Source organism: Durio zibethinus, chromosome 25, assembly GCF_047325235.1.
Source record: "Durio zibethinus cultivar Kanyao isolate XHJ-2024 chromosome 25, ASM4732523v1, whole genome shotgun sequence".
Taxonomy (NCBI): Eukaryota; Viridiplantae; Streptophyta; class Magnoliopsida; order Malvales; family Malvaceae; genus Durio; species Durio zibethinus.
The window spans coordinates 8,528,444-8,542,444 of NC_143186.1; the positions used below are offsets into that span (position 1 = coordinate 8,528,444).

The following is a 14,001-nucleotide window of genomic DNA, read 5'->3' on the forward strand; positions in this document are numbered from 1 at the left end:
AGCCTCTAACAAACATGTACGTTTTTTCTTTTATATATATATATATATATATATATATATATATATAGATATGAACACAACTCTTTAAATAAACAAATATACATACATCTATCATGAAACTACATATACGAATATAGTTTTTCAATATTTTAAGTACTCGTTATCTTGTCAAATATTGACATATGTTGACATGGTGGACATGGTCACCATTAATGCTGACTACTATGTTAAACATAAAAATATTCTTAATTCCATTTAAAAATTGCAAAAATATTCTTAAAATTTAGAAAAAAAGCACTCAACAACTGACCCTAAAAATCAGTAATGTTCACTTTGTGCAAAAAAAGTCCTCCAATCATTCCTCTATAAAGGGAAGGGGTGAGGCCATCGGAACGCATCCATGATTAAGCACAACACTCAAAACGTATATCTTTATAGCATGGCCTCTACAGATTCAATAATCAAAATTCCGTCTATCAGAAAAGGGTCATCCGATCCGGATATGTCAAACAAAATCCTCCAAGAAACTGATAAAGATAAAGAATGGATCGTTGAGATTCGTGATTTCCTCATGCTTGACCTTGAGAAAGGCTACGACATGCCGCTTTGCATCTTTCAGGTGCCCAAGCCTCTTGTTGATGTCAAGCCAGAAGCCTACACGCCCCAGCTGATAGCATTGGGACCTTATCACCATTTCCACCCCGAGCTCTATGAGATGGAACATTACAAGCTTGCTGCTGTAAAGAGGGCAATTAAGCCAAAATTCCAGCTCTCCGAAGTTGAAAAACTCATTGCAGAGATCGTTAAGCAAGTACCTTCTATCCGCAATTGTTATCATGATTTGACAGCTCATAATCATGACATCATAGCTTGGATAATGGCCATTGACGGCCTCTTCTTGCTTGAATTGCTTACTACTTTTGCCAACAAAGAAGGAGAAATTTCTCGTAATCAGTCTAATGGGAAAAATCAGCCCGAGGCTTACGCCATACTCAGAGATGTAATGAAGCTTGAAAACCAGATCCCAATGATTGTGTTAAAAGAGATCCTGGAAAAAAACTGCTACTATGCTACTTCATTCTCCAAGGAAATCGTATATGAGATGTTGATGAAATTTTGTGACGAGGTCTCTCCAATCAAATTGGAGTGGAGTACTACTCCACCTTCAGACAAAGTCTTAAAGCACCGACACTTGTTGGATCTTCTGTACCATTCTGTCACGTTTAAAAGGAATAATGGAGATAATGGAGATCCACACCCCGGTTGTTTAACCAAAGATCCCACCTTCAACCAATCCAAGGATTCCAATCCCAACAGTGAACCAATTCATTTTACGGCCATCTCGGTCCTATTGAAGAAGTTATCGAGTATGCCAGCCATGAAAAAGGTGTCTGAGTTCCTTACAGCCATCCTCGGGTCCCTTTTCACGCTATCCATGACATATTTTAATGAGAAGAAAGTTCTGATTCCTTCAGCATCGGAACTCTGCCGTGCTGGTTTGAAGTTCTGCCCCACCGATGGTGGCACTGCCAATGTAAGATTCGAAAGCAACACCAAGACATTTTACCTTCCTGTTATCACTATGAAGCGTACCTCAGAAGTGGTAATGAGAAACTTGGTGGCATACGAAACTATGGCCCGGTCGAAGACAAAGTCATTGAATTTCAAACGATACACTGAACTGATGAGCGCGATTGTCGATACAATCGAAGATGTTCAGTTGCTTAAGAATGCCCAAGTCCTTATTGTCGAAAAAAGGAATGCTACCAAAGTCCCTAATGGCCAAAAAGAGGAAGCCAAAGGCCTTGACGGCGATGTTCTAAGTGATGCTGAGATCGTAGAAATCTTTAACGAAATGACAAAGACAATGGAGTCAAAAGATTGGGTCGTCGACGAAGCCATTAGAAATGCTAACAAATGTTACAATAACACAGAGAAGGTGAAGGCATATAGGCTGATGAAGAAGCATATTTACTCTTCCTGGAAGATTCTTACGCTTTTAGCTTCTCTGCTGTTCTTGTTGTTGACGTTCTTGCAAACATTTTGCGATATCTACAGCTGTCCCATTGCATTCCACACGATCAAAAAAACAGGAAATTAGGCTTGATTTTTATTAGGTGTCTTCTTTTTCTTCTTCTTTACTTTACACCACCACACAATTCGAGGTACATTGGCCGGCGTAGGCTAGACCGTTTACATTTCAAAAACTTTGCTATCTACCCATTAAAGTCCATTTAAGTTTAATTAACTTATATTTTACTAAAATATTGAAAAATTATAGTAATATTATAATATTTTAATTAAATAAAATTTAGAATTTAAAACTAAATAAAAATATTTAACACCAAATATTATCATAATCAAGCTCAAGCCCAAATTTGAAAATTCTTGCAAAAAATTCGTACACGTGGGTTATTCGGCACGCAGATAGCTATGAGCATATAATTTTATTGCTACAGTTTTATAAAGATAAAGAAATTCTCAGGTGCATTTTGTTCTTGAGAGTTGTGTTCTATTTATAGACAACATAGAGTAAAAAAATATAAATTATAATTTACAAATAGAGATAAAACTAGAAAAAAAAAATGATAAAAAAATGATAAAACTAGAAAGATAAAGATAAGAGAATGGGAAATCTATTAGAGCTTTTGATATTATAAATATTAGTTTTGTAAATTGATTTTATCTTCAAAATTGGATCAATATCCTTATCACTTCCCTCAAGCGAATGGGTGATGTAGACACCATACCCATGAGCTTGTGTCTAAGAGTAGCAAATCTATGAGAAGATAAAAACTTCATCAAAATGTTAGCTAATTGATTGACAAAGGATATAAATTGGACATCAAGAGATTTGTTGACAATTTTTTTCCATAACAAAGTGATAATCAATTTCAATGGTTTGGTTCTTGTATGAAAAATAGGGTTTGCTATAAGATAGATTGCACTTAGATTATCACACCTCAAAATAAAAGGATTAGGTAGAAATAGATGAAGTGCTTTGAGAAAACTTTGAAGCCAAACTAAATATGCAGTGGCATGTGCAATTCCTCTATATTCAATCTTTGTAATTGATATAGCTATTGTGTTTTTTGTCTTGGAGTTTTGAAAGACTAAGTTCTTCCCCAAATAAACACAACATTTAGTTGTCGAATGTTTGTCATCATGGTGGCTTGCCCAATCAACATCAAAGTAGGCATGTAAATTTAGAGATTTAGATAGTTGCATGTGAAGACCATCACAAATAATGTGTTTAAGGTAGTGTAAAATACATATGATTGCGGCCCAAAGTACTTGAGTAGAATGATGCATGAATTGACATACATTTTTAACAAATAGGTATTTTTTAGCCTTGCGATAATAGTTTATTGAAGAGCTTCAACTCTACTTCTATATAGTTGAATGTTAAGGAAATGGTCACCAACATATTTAGACAATGGAATATCAGTGGCAGCTAGAATGGTACAGGGCTTGGCTTCTTCCATTTTTGTTTTAAAAAGCAGATCTTGTATATAGTTTTGTTGTGACATGACAAGACTAGAGGAAGTGTGTTGAACTTCAATGCCAAGGAAGTAATGTAATCTGCCAAGATCCTTCAATTTAAAAGAAGCATTAAGATCATGAATCAAATAATCATTTGCAAAATCATTGTTGCCAGTTATTATGATATTATCAACATAAATAAGTAAGATGAGTATAATGGTTCTGGTATGCTGAATAAATAATGAGGAATCATATTTGTAATTAACAAAACCAAGTTCAAGTAAATGATTGATTTTCCTCTAAAACCATGCCCTTGGAGCTTGTTTAAAACCATAGATGGCTTTATGGAATTTACAAACAACCTATGGTTGTGTAGGATGAACAAAGCTCAGTGGTTCACTCATGTAAACCTCTTTTTGCAATAAACCATGTATAAATGCATTATTCACGTCTAGTTGGTGCGATGGCCAACATTTTGAAAGAGCATGTGTAATAACAACTCTAATAATGATTAGTTTAATAACCAAACTGAAATTTTCAATAAAATTTACACCTATTTCTTGACTATATCTTTTAGAACAAATCTTTTTTTATATCTTTCAATCGAACCATTGACTATTCTTTTTATTCAATAGACCCATTTACAACTTATAATATTCATGTCTGGAGTAAAGAAAACAAGAGACCAAGTTCCATTCTTAATTAGTGCATTATATTCATTACCATGGCTGGCCTCTAAATAGGATTTTTGTTTGCTTGTGTAAAACAAGTTGGCTCTATTTTCGATAGGGAAAATAAGAAAATAGGATGACAACTCGAAAGATATGTAACATGATTAAGATATACTTTTAATTTTCTAATGTGATCATCAATTCTAGTGACAATAAAAAGCCTTTTAATTGGAGGATTGACTATCAATATATTTTTTCTAGAGTTTAAGGAAGTGTTTGGTATTGAAGAATCTAAAGAAGAGGACTAAGGACATGCAATAATTGTAATAGAAGTGAAAAAAGAGGTGTAGTAAAGGTAAAAGGAATAGATGCACAAAATGAATATTACTACTTAGAGATAGAATTGTAGTGCGTAGAAAAGTCATGACAGATTGATTTTGTTTAATTTTAAAACATGGATAAGTAAGTTCATTGAAGATAACATGACAAGAAACAAAAATATTATATGAGGATAGATGCAAACATATGTACCCTCAATAAAGAAAACTATATCCCAAAAAGACACACTTTAAAGATCTTGGTTACATTTTATTTTATTTGTATGGCCTCGTGTAACAAACAAAAAAAGCACAATAAAAAACATCAAGAAATTTATAATCAATTATTTTATGAAATAACTTTTGATATAAACTTTTATGATGCAATGAACCAAAGGGTAGGCAAATAATAAAAAACACAGTTGTATTGTGAGTATCATCCTAATAAGATAAAGGCTCTGAGGCATTAAATAATAAGGTAAGGCCTGTTTCAACAGTATGTCTATCTTTTCGATCTGCTTTTTCATTTTGTTTAAGAGTTGAAGGATAAGAAACTTTGTGAAGAATGCCATTTGATTGCAAAAATTTTGAAACATTTTGATATTCACCCTAAATTTGTTTGCAAAGCTTTGATTTTTCAAAAAAGAAAGTTTCAACTTGCTATTTAAATCTTTGAAAAATTCAAAAAACTTGAAAATTTTGTGGACGTAACTAGGTATACTTACTAAAATTATCAATAAAACTCACAGAAAAATGATGTTATGTTCATACTTGATAAAGGAAAAGGCAATTTATGTTGTTTTTATCAATAAAACTCACAGAAAAATGATGTTATTTTCATAATTGATAAAGGAAAAGGCAATTTATGTTGTTTTCATAATTGACAAGATGAACAAAAAGATATTGACTTAAAAGTTGATGCCATAAATATGAGCATGTTTTTTCACAATTGAACGCTTGAAAGTGAAATGTGAAGAAGGATTTAGGATTGGAAGTGATGCGATAAAGACCTTAACCAGAAACTCTTTTGAGAAGGCCCTAGCCTAAGGATTGATCCTTAAAAACATGAAAAGAAAGGTGAAATTCAAAGAACATATTATTATGAAAGGGTGAAATTCAAAGAACACATTATTATCAAAAGTGAATTAAGAAACACTAAGAAGATTTTTTAATAGAATGAACATGATGAACAATATTTAAGTAAAGAGGTCAAGAATGAAAAGAAAGTTGGATGAGCCAATGTTTGTAATTTGCAAACTTGTTCCATTTCTTACTTTAACATGGACATGCCTTTAATATTTTGAGTGCACTTATAGATTGCTAAAGTTTTAAGTTAAATGACTGTTTGCACTTGAATTAGGAAACCAATCATCATTATGTGAAATAAAAGATATTAAGGCTAACATAACAGATAAGTTGAAGGCTATAGTTCCTTGAAAACCATGATCAAATTGATGATAACAGCTTATGGTTGCAGGTTTAATTTTATTGCAAACCTAATATTGAGGGTGATTGATCATAGAAACAGAGCTATTTGATTGGTAAAAAATCTAGTATGATAGGTTCTACCTGGCCCTTATCTTTTGCCTCGAAAAGAAATAGAATAAGCTCCAAGTTGCGATCAAAAGATCTTTAAGATCAATTGTTGGAGGAAATGTTTCTTGTAGTAGCATTAGCAGCAAGCTTAATGGTTTTTGACATAATGTGTTGTTCGAGACAATGCTTATAACTCATGAAAAGGCTATGCAGAGCATTAATGGTAATAAGGTCAGGATGTATGGATACTAAGACAACTAAGTGTAGATACCTAATTTGTCTGAAAAAAAATACTCAGTCATTTGTGAAACTCTTAAAATTCAACCCGATTCAAATCCAACATAGTTTTAATTATGACAAGTTTCAAAAATTAAAATGAGACTAATTTGACCAAAATGCCCCAAGGTCAAATCTAGTTAAACTTAGTCAAATTAGTTAAAATTAGTCAAAATAGATGAAACATGGATCAACTCTCAAAATTCACAATCAAATTGAAATCAATATAAATTAAAATTGAAATTTATGATTTTTAAAGTACTAAAAAGTTTGACTGCACTTTGGGAAGGGTACAATTATTAAAATACCCTTAGAGGTATTTCATGATTTGGCTTTTGAAGTCAAATTTTCGTGAAAACTTTCAAATCATAATTGAATTTTTTTTAATGATTTTGATGCATTGAAAACCCAAATCACACCTTATGAGGTGTAAAATTACAAAAATAACTTTTAGGGGTATTTTCATAAAATTGGCTTTCCAAGGTTGGAATTTTGTGAAAAATTTTAGATCATGATATAATATTATTGATAATTTTTGGAATATTAAAAACCTTGATTGTACTTCAGGAAGTGTGAAAACACCAAAATAACTTTTATGGGTATTTTTGTAATTTCACAATCCAAAAGTTGATCTTTCGTGAAACTTTTTAGATTATTTTTTTTAATTATTTGATGATTTTTGGTACACCAAATATCATGGTAGCATCTCGGGAGGTATGAAATTACAAAAATACCTTTCTAAGGTTGGATTTTCATGAAAGTTTTTAGATGTTAATTTGATATTATTTAATGATTTTTGTTGCTTTAAAATTAAAGAAAAATGAATAAGAATGCATTGATTTCCAAGGAAATGGCATAGAAACTAAAAACTTTGTAATTATAGGTAATTTGGTTATTTCATTTATACCCAATAGCTTTAAAAATCTCATCTTTGGTAGTATGTATTTTAGATCATCATATCATCTTGGAAAGGTGAATCCAATAGTGAAAGCTTACTCCTTACAACAAAAAATAAAGGAGGAATATAGACTCTTGGATAAGCTTTTAATCTAAGGGCTATCATTCAACTTTGGGAGACTTTTTTTCATTTTCTTCATGGGGTATTAAAAAAGGGAGAAGACGAGAAGAATAGGGAAAAAATGAGAAGAATAAAGGGAGCTACTAGGAAAAAAGGGCAGAAAAGAAAAAAACAAAGGTGAAAAAAGAAGAAGAGAAAATGTGAAAAAAAAAAGAAATAAAGAAAGTTGAAGGAAGCTTGGAGGAAAGTAGAATCTTTATCATTTTTCTTGCATGGGAAAACTGAAATAGAGATCCTACGATTATAGGATCATTTGTTAGTCAATATTAGCTATAGTTTCCTTTCGTATTTTTCAATTTCCTTATGTCATGGGATTCTATTATTTCATTTCCTTTTTTTTCAAGTTTATTTATTTTGTGAAGGTTTAGTTTTTCAAAGATAAGAGAATTGGTTATTGTAATTTTGCTACAAAAAGTTATTAATTCAATGATTATTATGAAGAGAAAAAATATTGTTTTTTTTTTCTTTAGTTTTACACTATGTTTGGATAAACATTAGTAAAAGAAATGAAAGGAAAGTAAAGTAAAGAAAAGGAAGGTTTTTTAAAGGAAATGAAAGGATATATGTACCTTTTGTTTATATAGCTAAAATTAATAAAGGAAAAGAAAGTAAAGGAATCCTAACAACCATTGTTTGGTTAAATAATGAAAAAGGAAGGAAATGATTTATTATATTATTTTTTTGATTATAAACTTTGATAATCTTTGTTTTTACTATAACATTTATATGTTTATGTTAACATATTCCATGTTTTCAATTTTCCTTTATTTCTCCATAAAAATAATTATCAATGAAATTTATGAAATTCATAAAAATAAGAGATAAAAATTAGAGACAATAAATTTATTGGCAAATGATATTTTGTATCCTTAATCCAATTTTGGAGTTCAAAATCATACACTTTTAATTTAGATAAATTAATAAGGATATAATAGTCATTTTATATTTTAAAAATTTTATTCTTTTCTTTTCCTTTTCTTTCCCCCCAATTTGAGATAATTAAAAAATGAAAAAAATTGAAGGAAACCAAAGGGAGCTAAGCATATATTCCTTTCCTTTATTTTTATTTATGTCATATACAAACAAAGGAAAGGATTCCCTATTTCCTTTCATTTCCTTTCCATTCCTTTCTTTTCTTCTCTACCCTTAACTCAATCCAAACATGTTGTTAGGGTATGTGTGACAAAAAGTTGTTACAATGATTATGAACATGACTTTTATGGTTTCTTAAAAGATATCATTGAGTTAGAGTACTTTGGAGCAAGGAATAAGGTTATACTTTTTAAATATCATTAGTTTGACACGAAAAATGGTGTAAAAGTATATCCCCATCATGGTCTTGTTGAAATTAAATACAATTCAATATTTGCTAGCAATGAACCATTTGTTTTAGTTGAGCAAGTACATCAAGTTTCTTATGCAAGCTATCCTTATAGAAGAAGAGATTGAAATGATTGATGGGTAATGTTCAAAACAAAGGCTAGGAATATATATCAGCTTAGTAATATTGATGGAGATAAAGAAAAAACAATCGATTTAAATAAACACGTGCACCAAGAAGTTAAGGTTTCTATTCCATGAAATGTTGCTATCTTAGAAGAACTTAATAATCTTATAATTCTTATTGCTAGTGATTATGAAGAGATAGATTTATTACAAATGATTCGAGAAGAAAAAAAAGTAGAAAAAAAAGAAAAAAAAAGAAGAAAATGATGATGATAATGATGATGATGATGAAATACATGAGTTTGCTTATTTTGGTAACAATTGATGTATATTGTGTAACTTTTAATGTTATATATAATATTTATTCTATTTGGTCAATATGTAATATTAAATATAATACTTGATTTGGGATATTTTAATTATAATGTTATATATGCTTATTTTTTATTTTTTGCTCAATTTATCTAATGTTGTAATACTAACGTAATATTATATATGTTTGTTTACTCTTTGTACTTTAAAAATATTTATGGAATGTTTTTGTTCTATATGATAACTATAATGAGATGTTGTGGAAAGAGCACTAACACTCGAGGTAGATATGCAACAACATTGAATAGAGGTGATACATGTATCAGGTCATATAAATGATCCACCTATTAGGTCATCTTTAGCACCAATTATAGATAATCCACCGATAGAGCATCAAGTCAATCCATCATTTTTTTGACGAACCACCTATTAGGCAGTAGATATATGGTAATCTTAATGAAAAAGGGAGGTTAATAAGGCAAAGGACTAGAGGGCAAACAAAGGCTTAGCACACCTATAAATCCAGACGAATGTGTGTCGATTACTCTGCTAGAAGATAGGTATGAGATATACTTTTTACTATTAATTTTCTCTTATCGTTTTTTATTTTTAAATAATTCATGTAGTTTAACTAATCTTACTAACAAATTGATATTGATAGTTGTTTTGAATAATCATTGGTCAGCTCAATAATTTCAAGAATAATTTAAGAAAATTTTACTAGTCCTTGGCCAACATGGAGTAAAGTTCATATGTCAATGAAGAATTTATTGTTTGATAAATTTAAAGTAGTAATTGGATATTTATTTTTTGTATATATTTTTTTTAATAAAAAGTTCATATTTATGTCAATGACTTATTATATTTCTATCTATTATGTTAGGAAAAATATCAGTGGATTGAGTCAGATGATGCTTTAGTTTAATATGCATGGGACAATATTTCCAAGAATTGATTGAAAGACTTGTTGTCAGACAAGAAGGAATTGATGATGAAAGAGAATGGAGTTGATAACATCATACACTGTAGAGGGATAAATAGAAGGTGGATCACTTTTCCAATTTGAGATGCTCTTATTAAAAATATATGGAGCACTTCGAAATGGCAAAACATATTTGCCAAAGCAAATCGTCAGACATACAAAGATAGAAGTATTACTAGCGATTCCATTGCATTTCTTATTCATAGAAAAAAGAATGGTATGATGTTTTTTCATGAATTATTTTTATCATCACATTTCAGTTTTATATAAATTGTATTGTTACATATTTCATTGAATATGTCTCTAAACGAATACAGTCAACTGAGATGTAATGATAACCCATATTTAAAGAATGGTTCAATCACACTCACTTACGTTTAAGAGGATGTGGTGATTTTGTTGACAATAAGTCCAAAATTATCAATGTATGTAACTTTGCAATGACTTTGTAAACGTTTTCAAGTTGCCTTGCTTTGTTGAACTAGATAATGTATCATATGTATTGAGATATAATGACTTTGTGAAAGGTAAAAACTATTACGTATTTTGTTTTGTAATTTTTGTTGTATACTATGCTAGTTGATTAACTACTTTTACGGCAATTCAAAGCATAAAATTTGTTAAAAATTCTTTATTGAATTAGATAGTGTATTGTGTGTATTATGATACAATGATTTTGTGAAAGGTGAAAATTGTTGCATATTTTGCTTTTTGTTTCTCGTTTCTTATTGTGTATTATGCTTATTGATGGACTACTTTTATAATAATTCAAAGCCTAAAATTTATAAGAAATTTTTTATTGAACTAGATAGTGTATTATGTGTATTGTGATACAATGACTTTATAAAAGGTGAAAACTATTGTGTATTTAGTTTTGTGATTCTTGTTATGAATTGTGCTTGTTTATGAACTACTTTTATAGAAATTCAAAGCCTAAAATTTGTAAAAAATTCTTTATTGAACTTGATAGTGTTTTGTACGTATTTGGATACAATGCCTTTATGAAAGGTGAAAACTGTTGCATATTCAATCATGACTTGTCTAGATCTTTTTTCTTTTTTTAGTAAATCTTGATGTTGTGAATTGTTTCAAGTTATCTTACTTTATTGAACTAGATAGCTTAAGTCATGCAAGTAAAATGGAATGATAATTCTTTTAAACTTTTGATAGGTGACTATGTTGCTACATTATTTCAAAAATATGGTGAAGACTTTTTCGATCATCCAGATTTAGATCCATAGGTATGGACTAAAGCTATCAAAGAGGTTAAAAACTATGCACACTCATGTACAACAAATGGACAAGCTAAGAACGAAGTCAAAGATGGAGCTTAGGTCTTTCATGGATCAGATGATGTAATTGATGAGGTCTAGACAATTTCCTCCAACATAATCAGAGGTAAATTCTAGACCTTATGGAAACAATGTAGATTCTAGATCAGGAGATGCAAGACAATAACATGTTTTTAGGACTTGTATTATGATGATTTGGGATGTTTTCAAATACTATATTTTATGGATTTCAAATTTAAAATTTGGATTGTTTTAGAATTTCTGTGTATTTGAATTTTATGTTGTGAATTTAACTTTATAATATATGGATTTGATCTTTATACTTTTAATGAATAATAGATAAATAATAGACTTTTAAAAGAATAACACATTATTTATATTTGATTTAAAGATTTCTTGAATAATTACTAATTGAATTAATCAAATTATCGATGAAATTTAAATTTTATCGACAAAATTATTGCCTTTACTGATGGAAATCAACCTTTATTGACAGATTGCTAACCAATTATTGATGAATTATTTACAAATTACTAATGGATTATCTATAATTTACTAATGGATTACTGAAAAATTTTTGATAGGTTATTAACAAAATTTTATCCTTTTCAATTAAATTTTATGATTTTATTTAAATATATTTATCGACAAAATAATTATATTACTAATAAAAATATGGGTCAGTAATTATTGACAAAATTTTAAAATTATCAACGGAATATTATTATTGACTCACTTACTACTGATGGAAATTTTCATCGATAAATTTCATTAATAAATGCTTTACCGATGAAAATTAATCTTATACTGACAAAATTTTTCATCGTTAATATCTTAATTTCTAATAATGTAAATTACTTAAGAAAAATTTCTTTACACAAATTAATCTAAGCTGTTTTTTAATGCTATAAAAGACAACACAAAATTAATTGATACAAACTTTTAGACAATCGTTATGAGATGTTAATACCTTTCTCAAACAATATTATATTCCCAGATCTAGTTTAGTTTTTTATTTTTTCCATAAAAAAGTCCATCTTTTCCACTACTACCAACAACTCTTCTTTAATAAAAAAAAAAACTAAAGGTTAATTAAATATAAAAATTCTATTTTCTTTTTTTACAAATGAAAAATAAAAACTTGTTTGGACTGGCTGAGCTTTATCATTGTTGACAATAAAAACTTGGATTGAATTTGAAATATGAATACTTGAATTAAGTTAGATTTGAACAAATATATAAATTATTAACATCATATTTAGACCTAACTTGAACCCAATGTGATTCACTTCATGAACAACTTTAATTGCAACAAGATTGAGTGCATAAACATGAATATAAATACATAAACACAAATTAGAGAAAAAAAATTCAATAGCATAACGATTAAAATTTTAATGAAAAAAGTCATTGATATTAGTGTACATATGATCATTAAGATCAAAGAAAAGAAATTGAAAGTCTTTTTTATCAGCTAAATAATTACTATTTTGTTTCACAGTGAATTAATATTTTCCTCAATTATATAAGCACTATCGAACTTTTTTATAAAATTATAAGTATAGTAAAATTATAATTATGATCAAAGTATGAGATTCATATAAAAAATTCTTACATTAAATGAAACAAACAAATAATTAACAAACCAACATGTAATTAAAAAAGCCCAACATAATAAAGTTAGACTAAACCCATAGTGGAGACTTAAAGACCTCAAGTACTTATCAAGTTTTTAGGTTCCAAAATGAAATTTATAGTATTGCACTTTATTGGAGGAAAAGGAAGGTTGAAAACTTCAATAAATCATAATTATCAAGATTATTCTTTAACAGTTTATGATTATTAAGATCGCTCTGATTTTAATTACTTTACAATAGCTTATCCTTCGTCAATGAATTTTGTATATCTTTGTCGTATTATGTATTTATCTTGTATTTACTTTTTATTTTGTATTTATCTTGTTCATCTTATCAACTTAAAATTTGTATTACAAATACAATATAATATGACATATGGATTCAAGACTTTTTCCTTTCAATTCTTTTACAATATAAAAGCCAACAAGCTCTAGTGAGCATACATAGTCTTCAATCTGCCCTTTGTTCTTTCTATCATTCATCCCATTTTTTCCATGGCAAATCCCATCTCTTCCACTACAACCAATAACTCTTCTAATCAAACTTCCACCCATTCTAGTTCCACTTGAGTAAATGAATTCCTTATGAACACGAGATCCAATATCCTATTTTTCAACCAACTAACTTCACTTCATACTATTAATGTTGCTGCCCACACACCTCTCAAACTGACACACATTGTTTCATAGTTTGTTCATAAAAAAGAACTTATCCTCAATCTTAATGCATTCTCTGACTCTGATTGGGCTGCCAATCAAGATGATCATGTTAGGCAAAAAAAACCTCCAATCAATTAAATATCAAACACAGTGAAAACATAATCAAATAATTAATCAATCAAACAAGAGACAATAATTTAATATGGTTCAGCTCAACTGACCTATATCCATGAATGAGAAAAAAATATCCACTCATTATAGTGAATTACAAACATACAATCCATATCAATAAATACTCAACAATCAATACCC

At 29.1% G+C, this 14,001-nt stretch overlaps 1 protein-coding gene across 1 annotated transcript; it reads left to right on the plus strand.

The window, feature by feature from the left end:
- The first annotated feature begins 306 nt into the window (after window positions 1-306).
- Window positions 307-2,116, plus strand: LOC111276365 (putative UPF0481 protein At3g02645). Its single transcript, XM_022862106.2, has one exon. It carries the CDS (start codon window positions 401-403, stop codon window positions 2,099-2,101), a length of 1,701 nt encoding a protein of 566 aa, XP_022717841.2. The 5' UTR covers window positions 307-400; the 3' UTR covers window positions 2,102-2,116.
- The last annotated feature ends 11,885 nt before the right edge of the window (window positions 2,117-14,001 follow it).

Excerpts from the sequence above, each read along its gene's own strand:
- LOC111276365 (XM_022862106.2), top strand. The coding sequence starts at position 401 with ATGATTAAGCACAACACTCAAAACGTATATCTTTATAGCATGGCCTCT.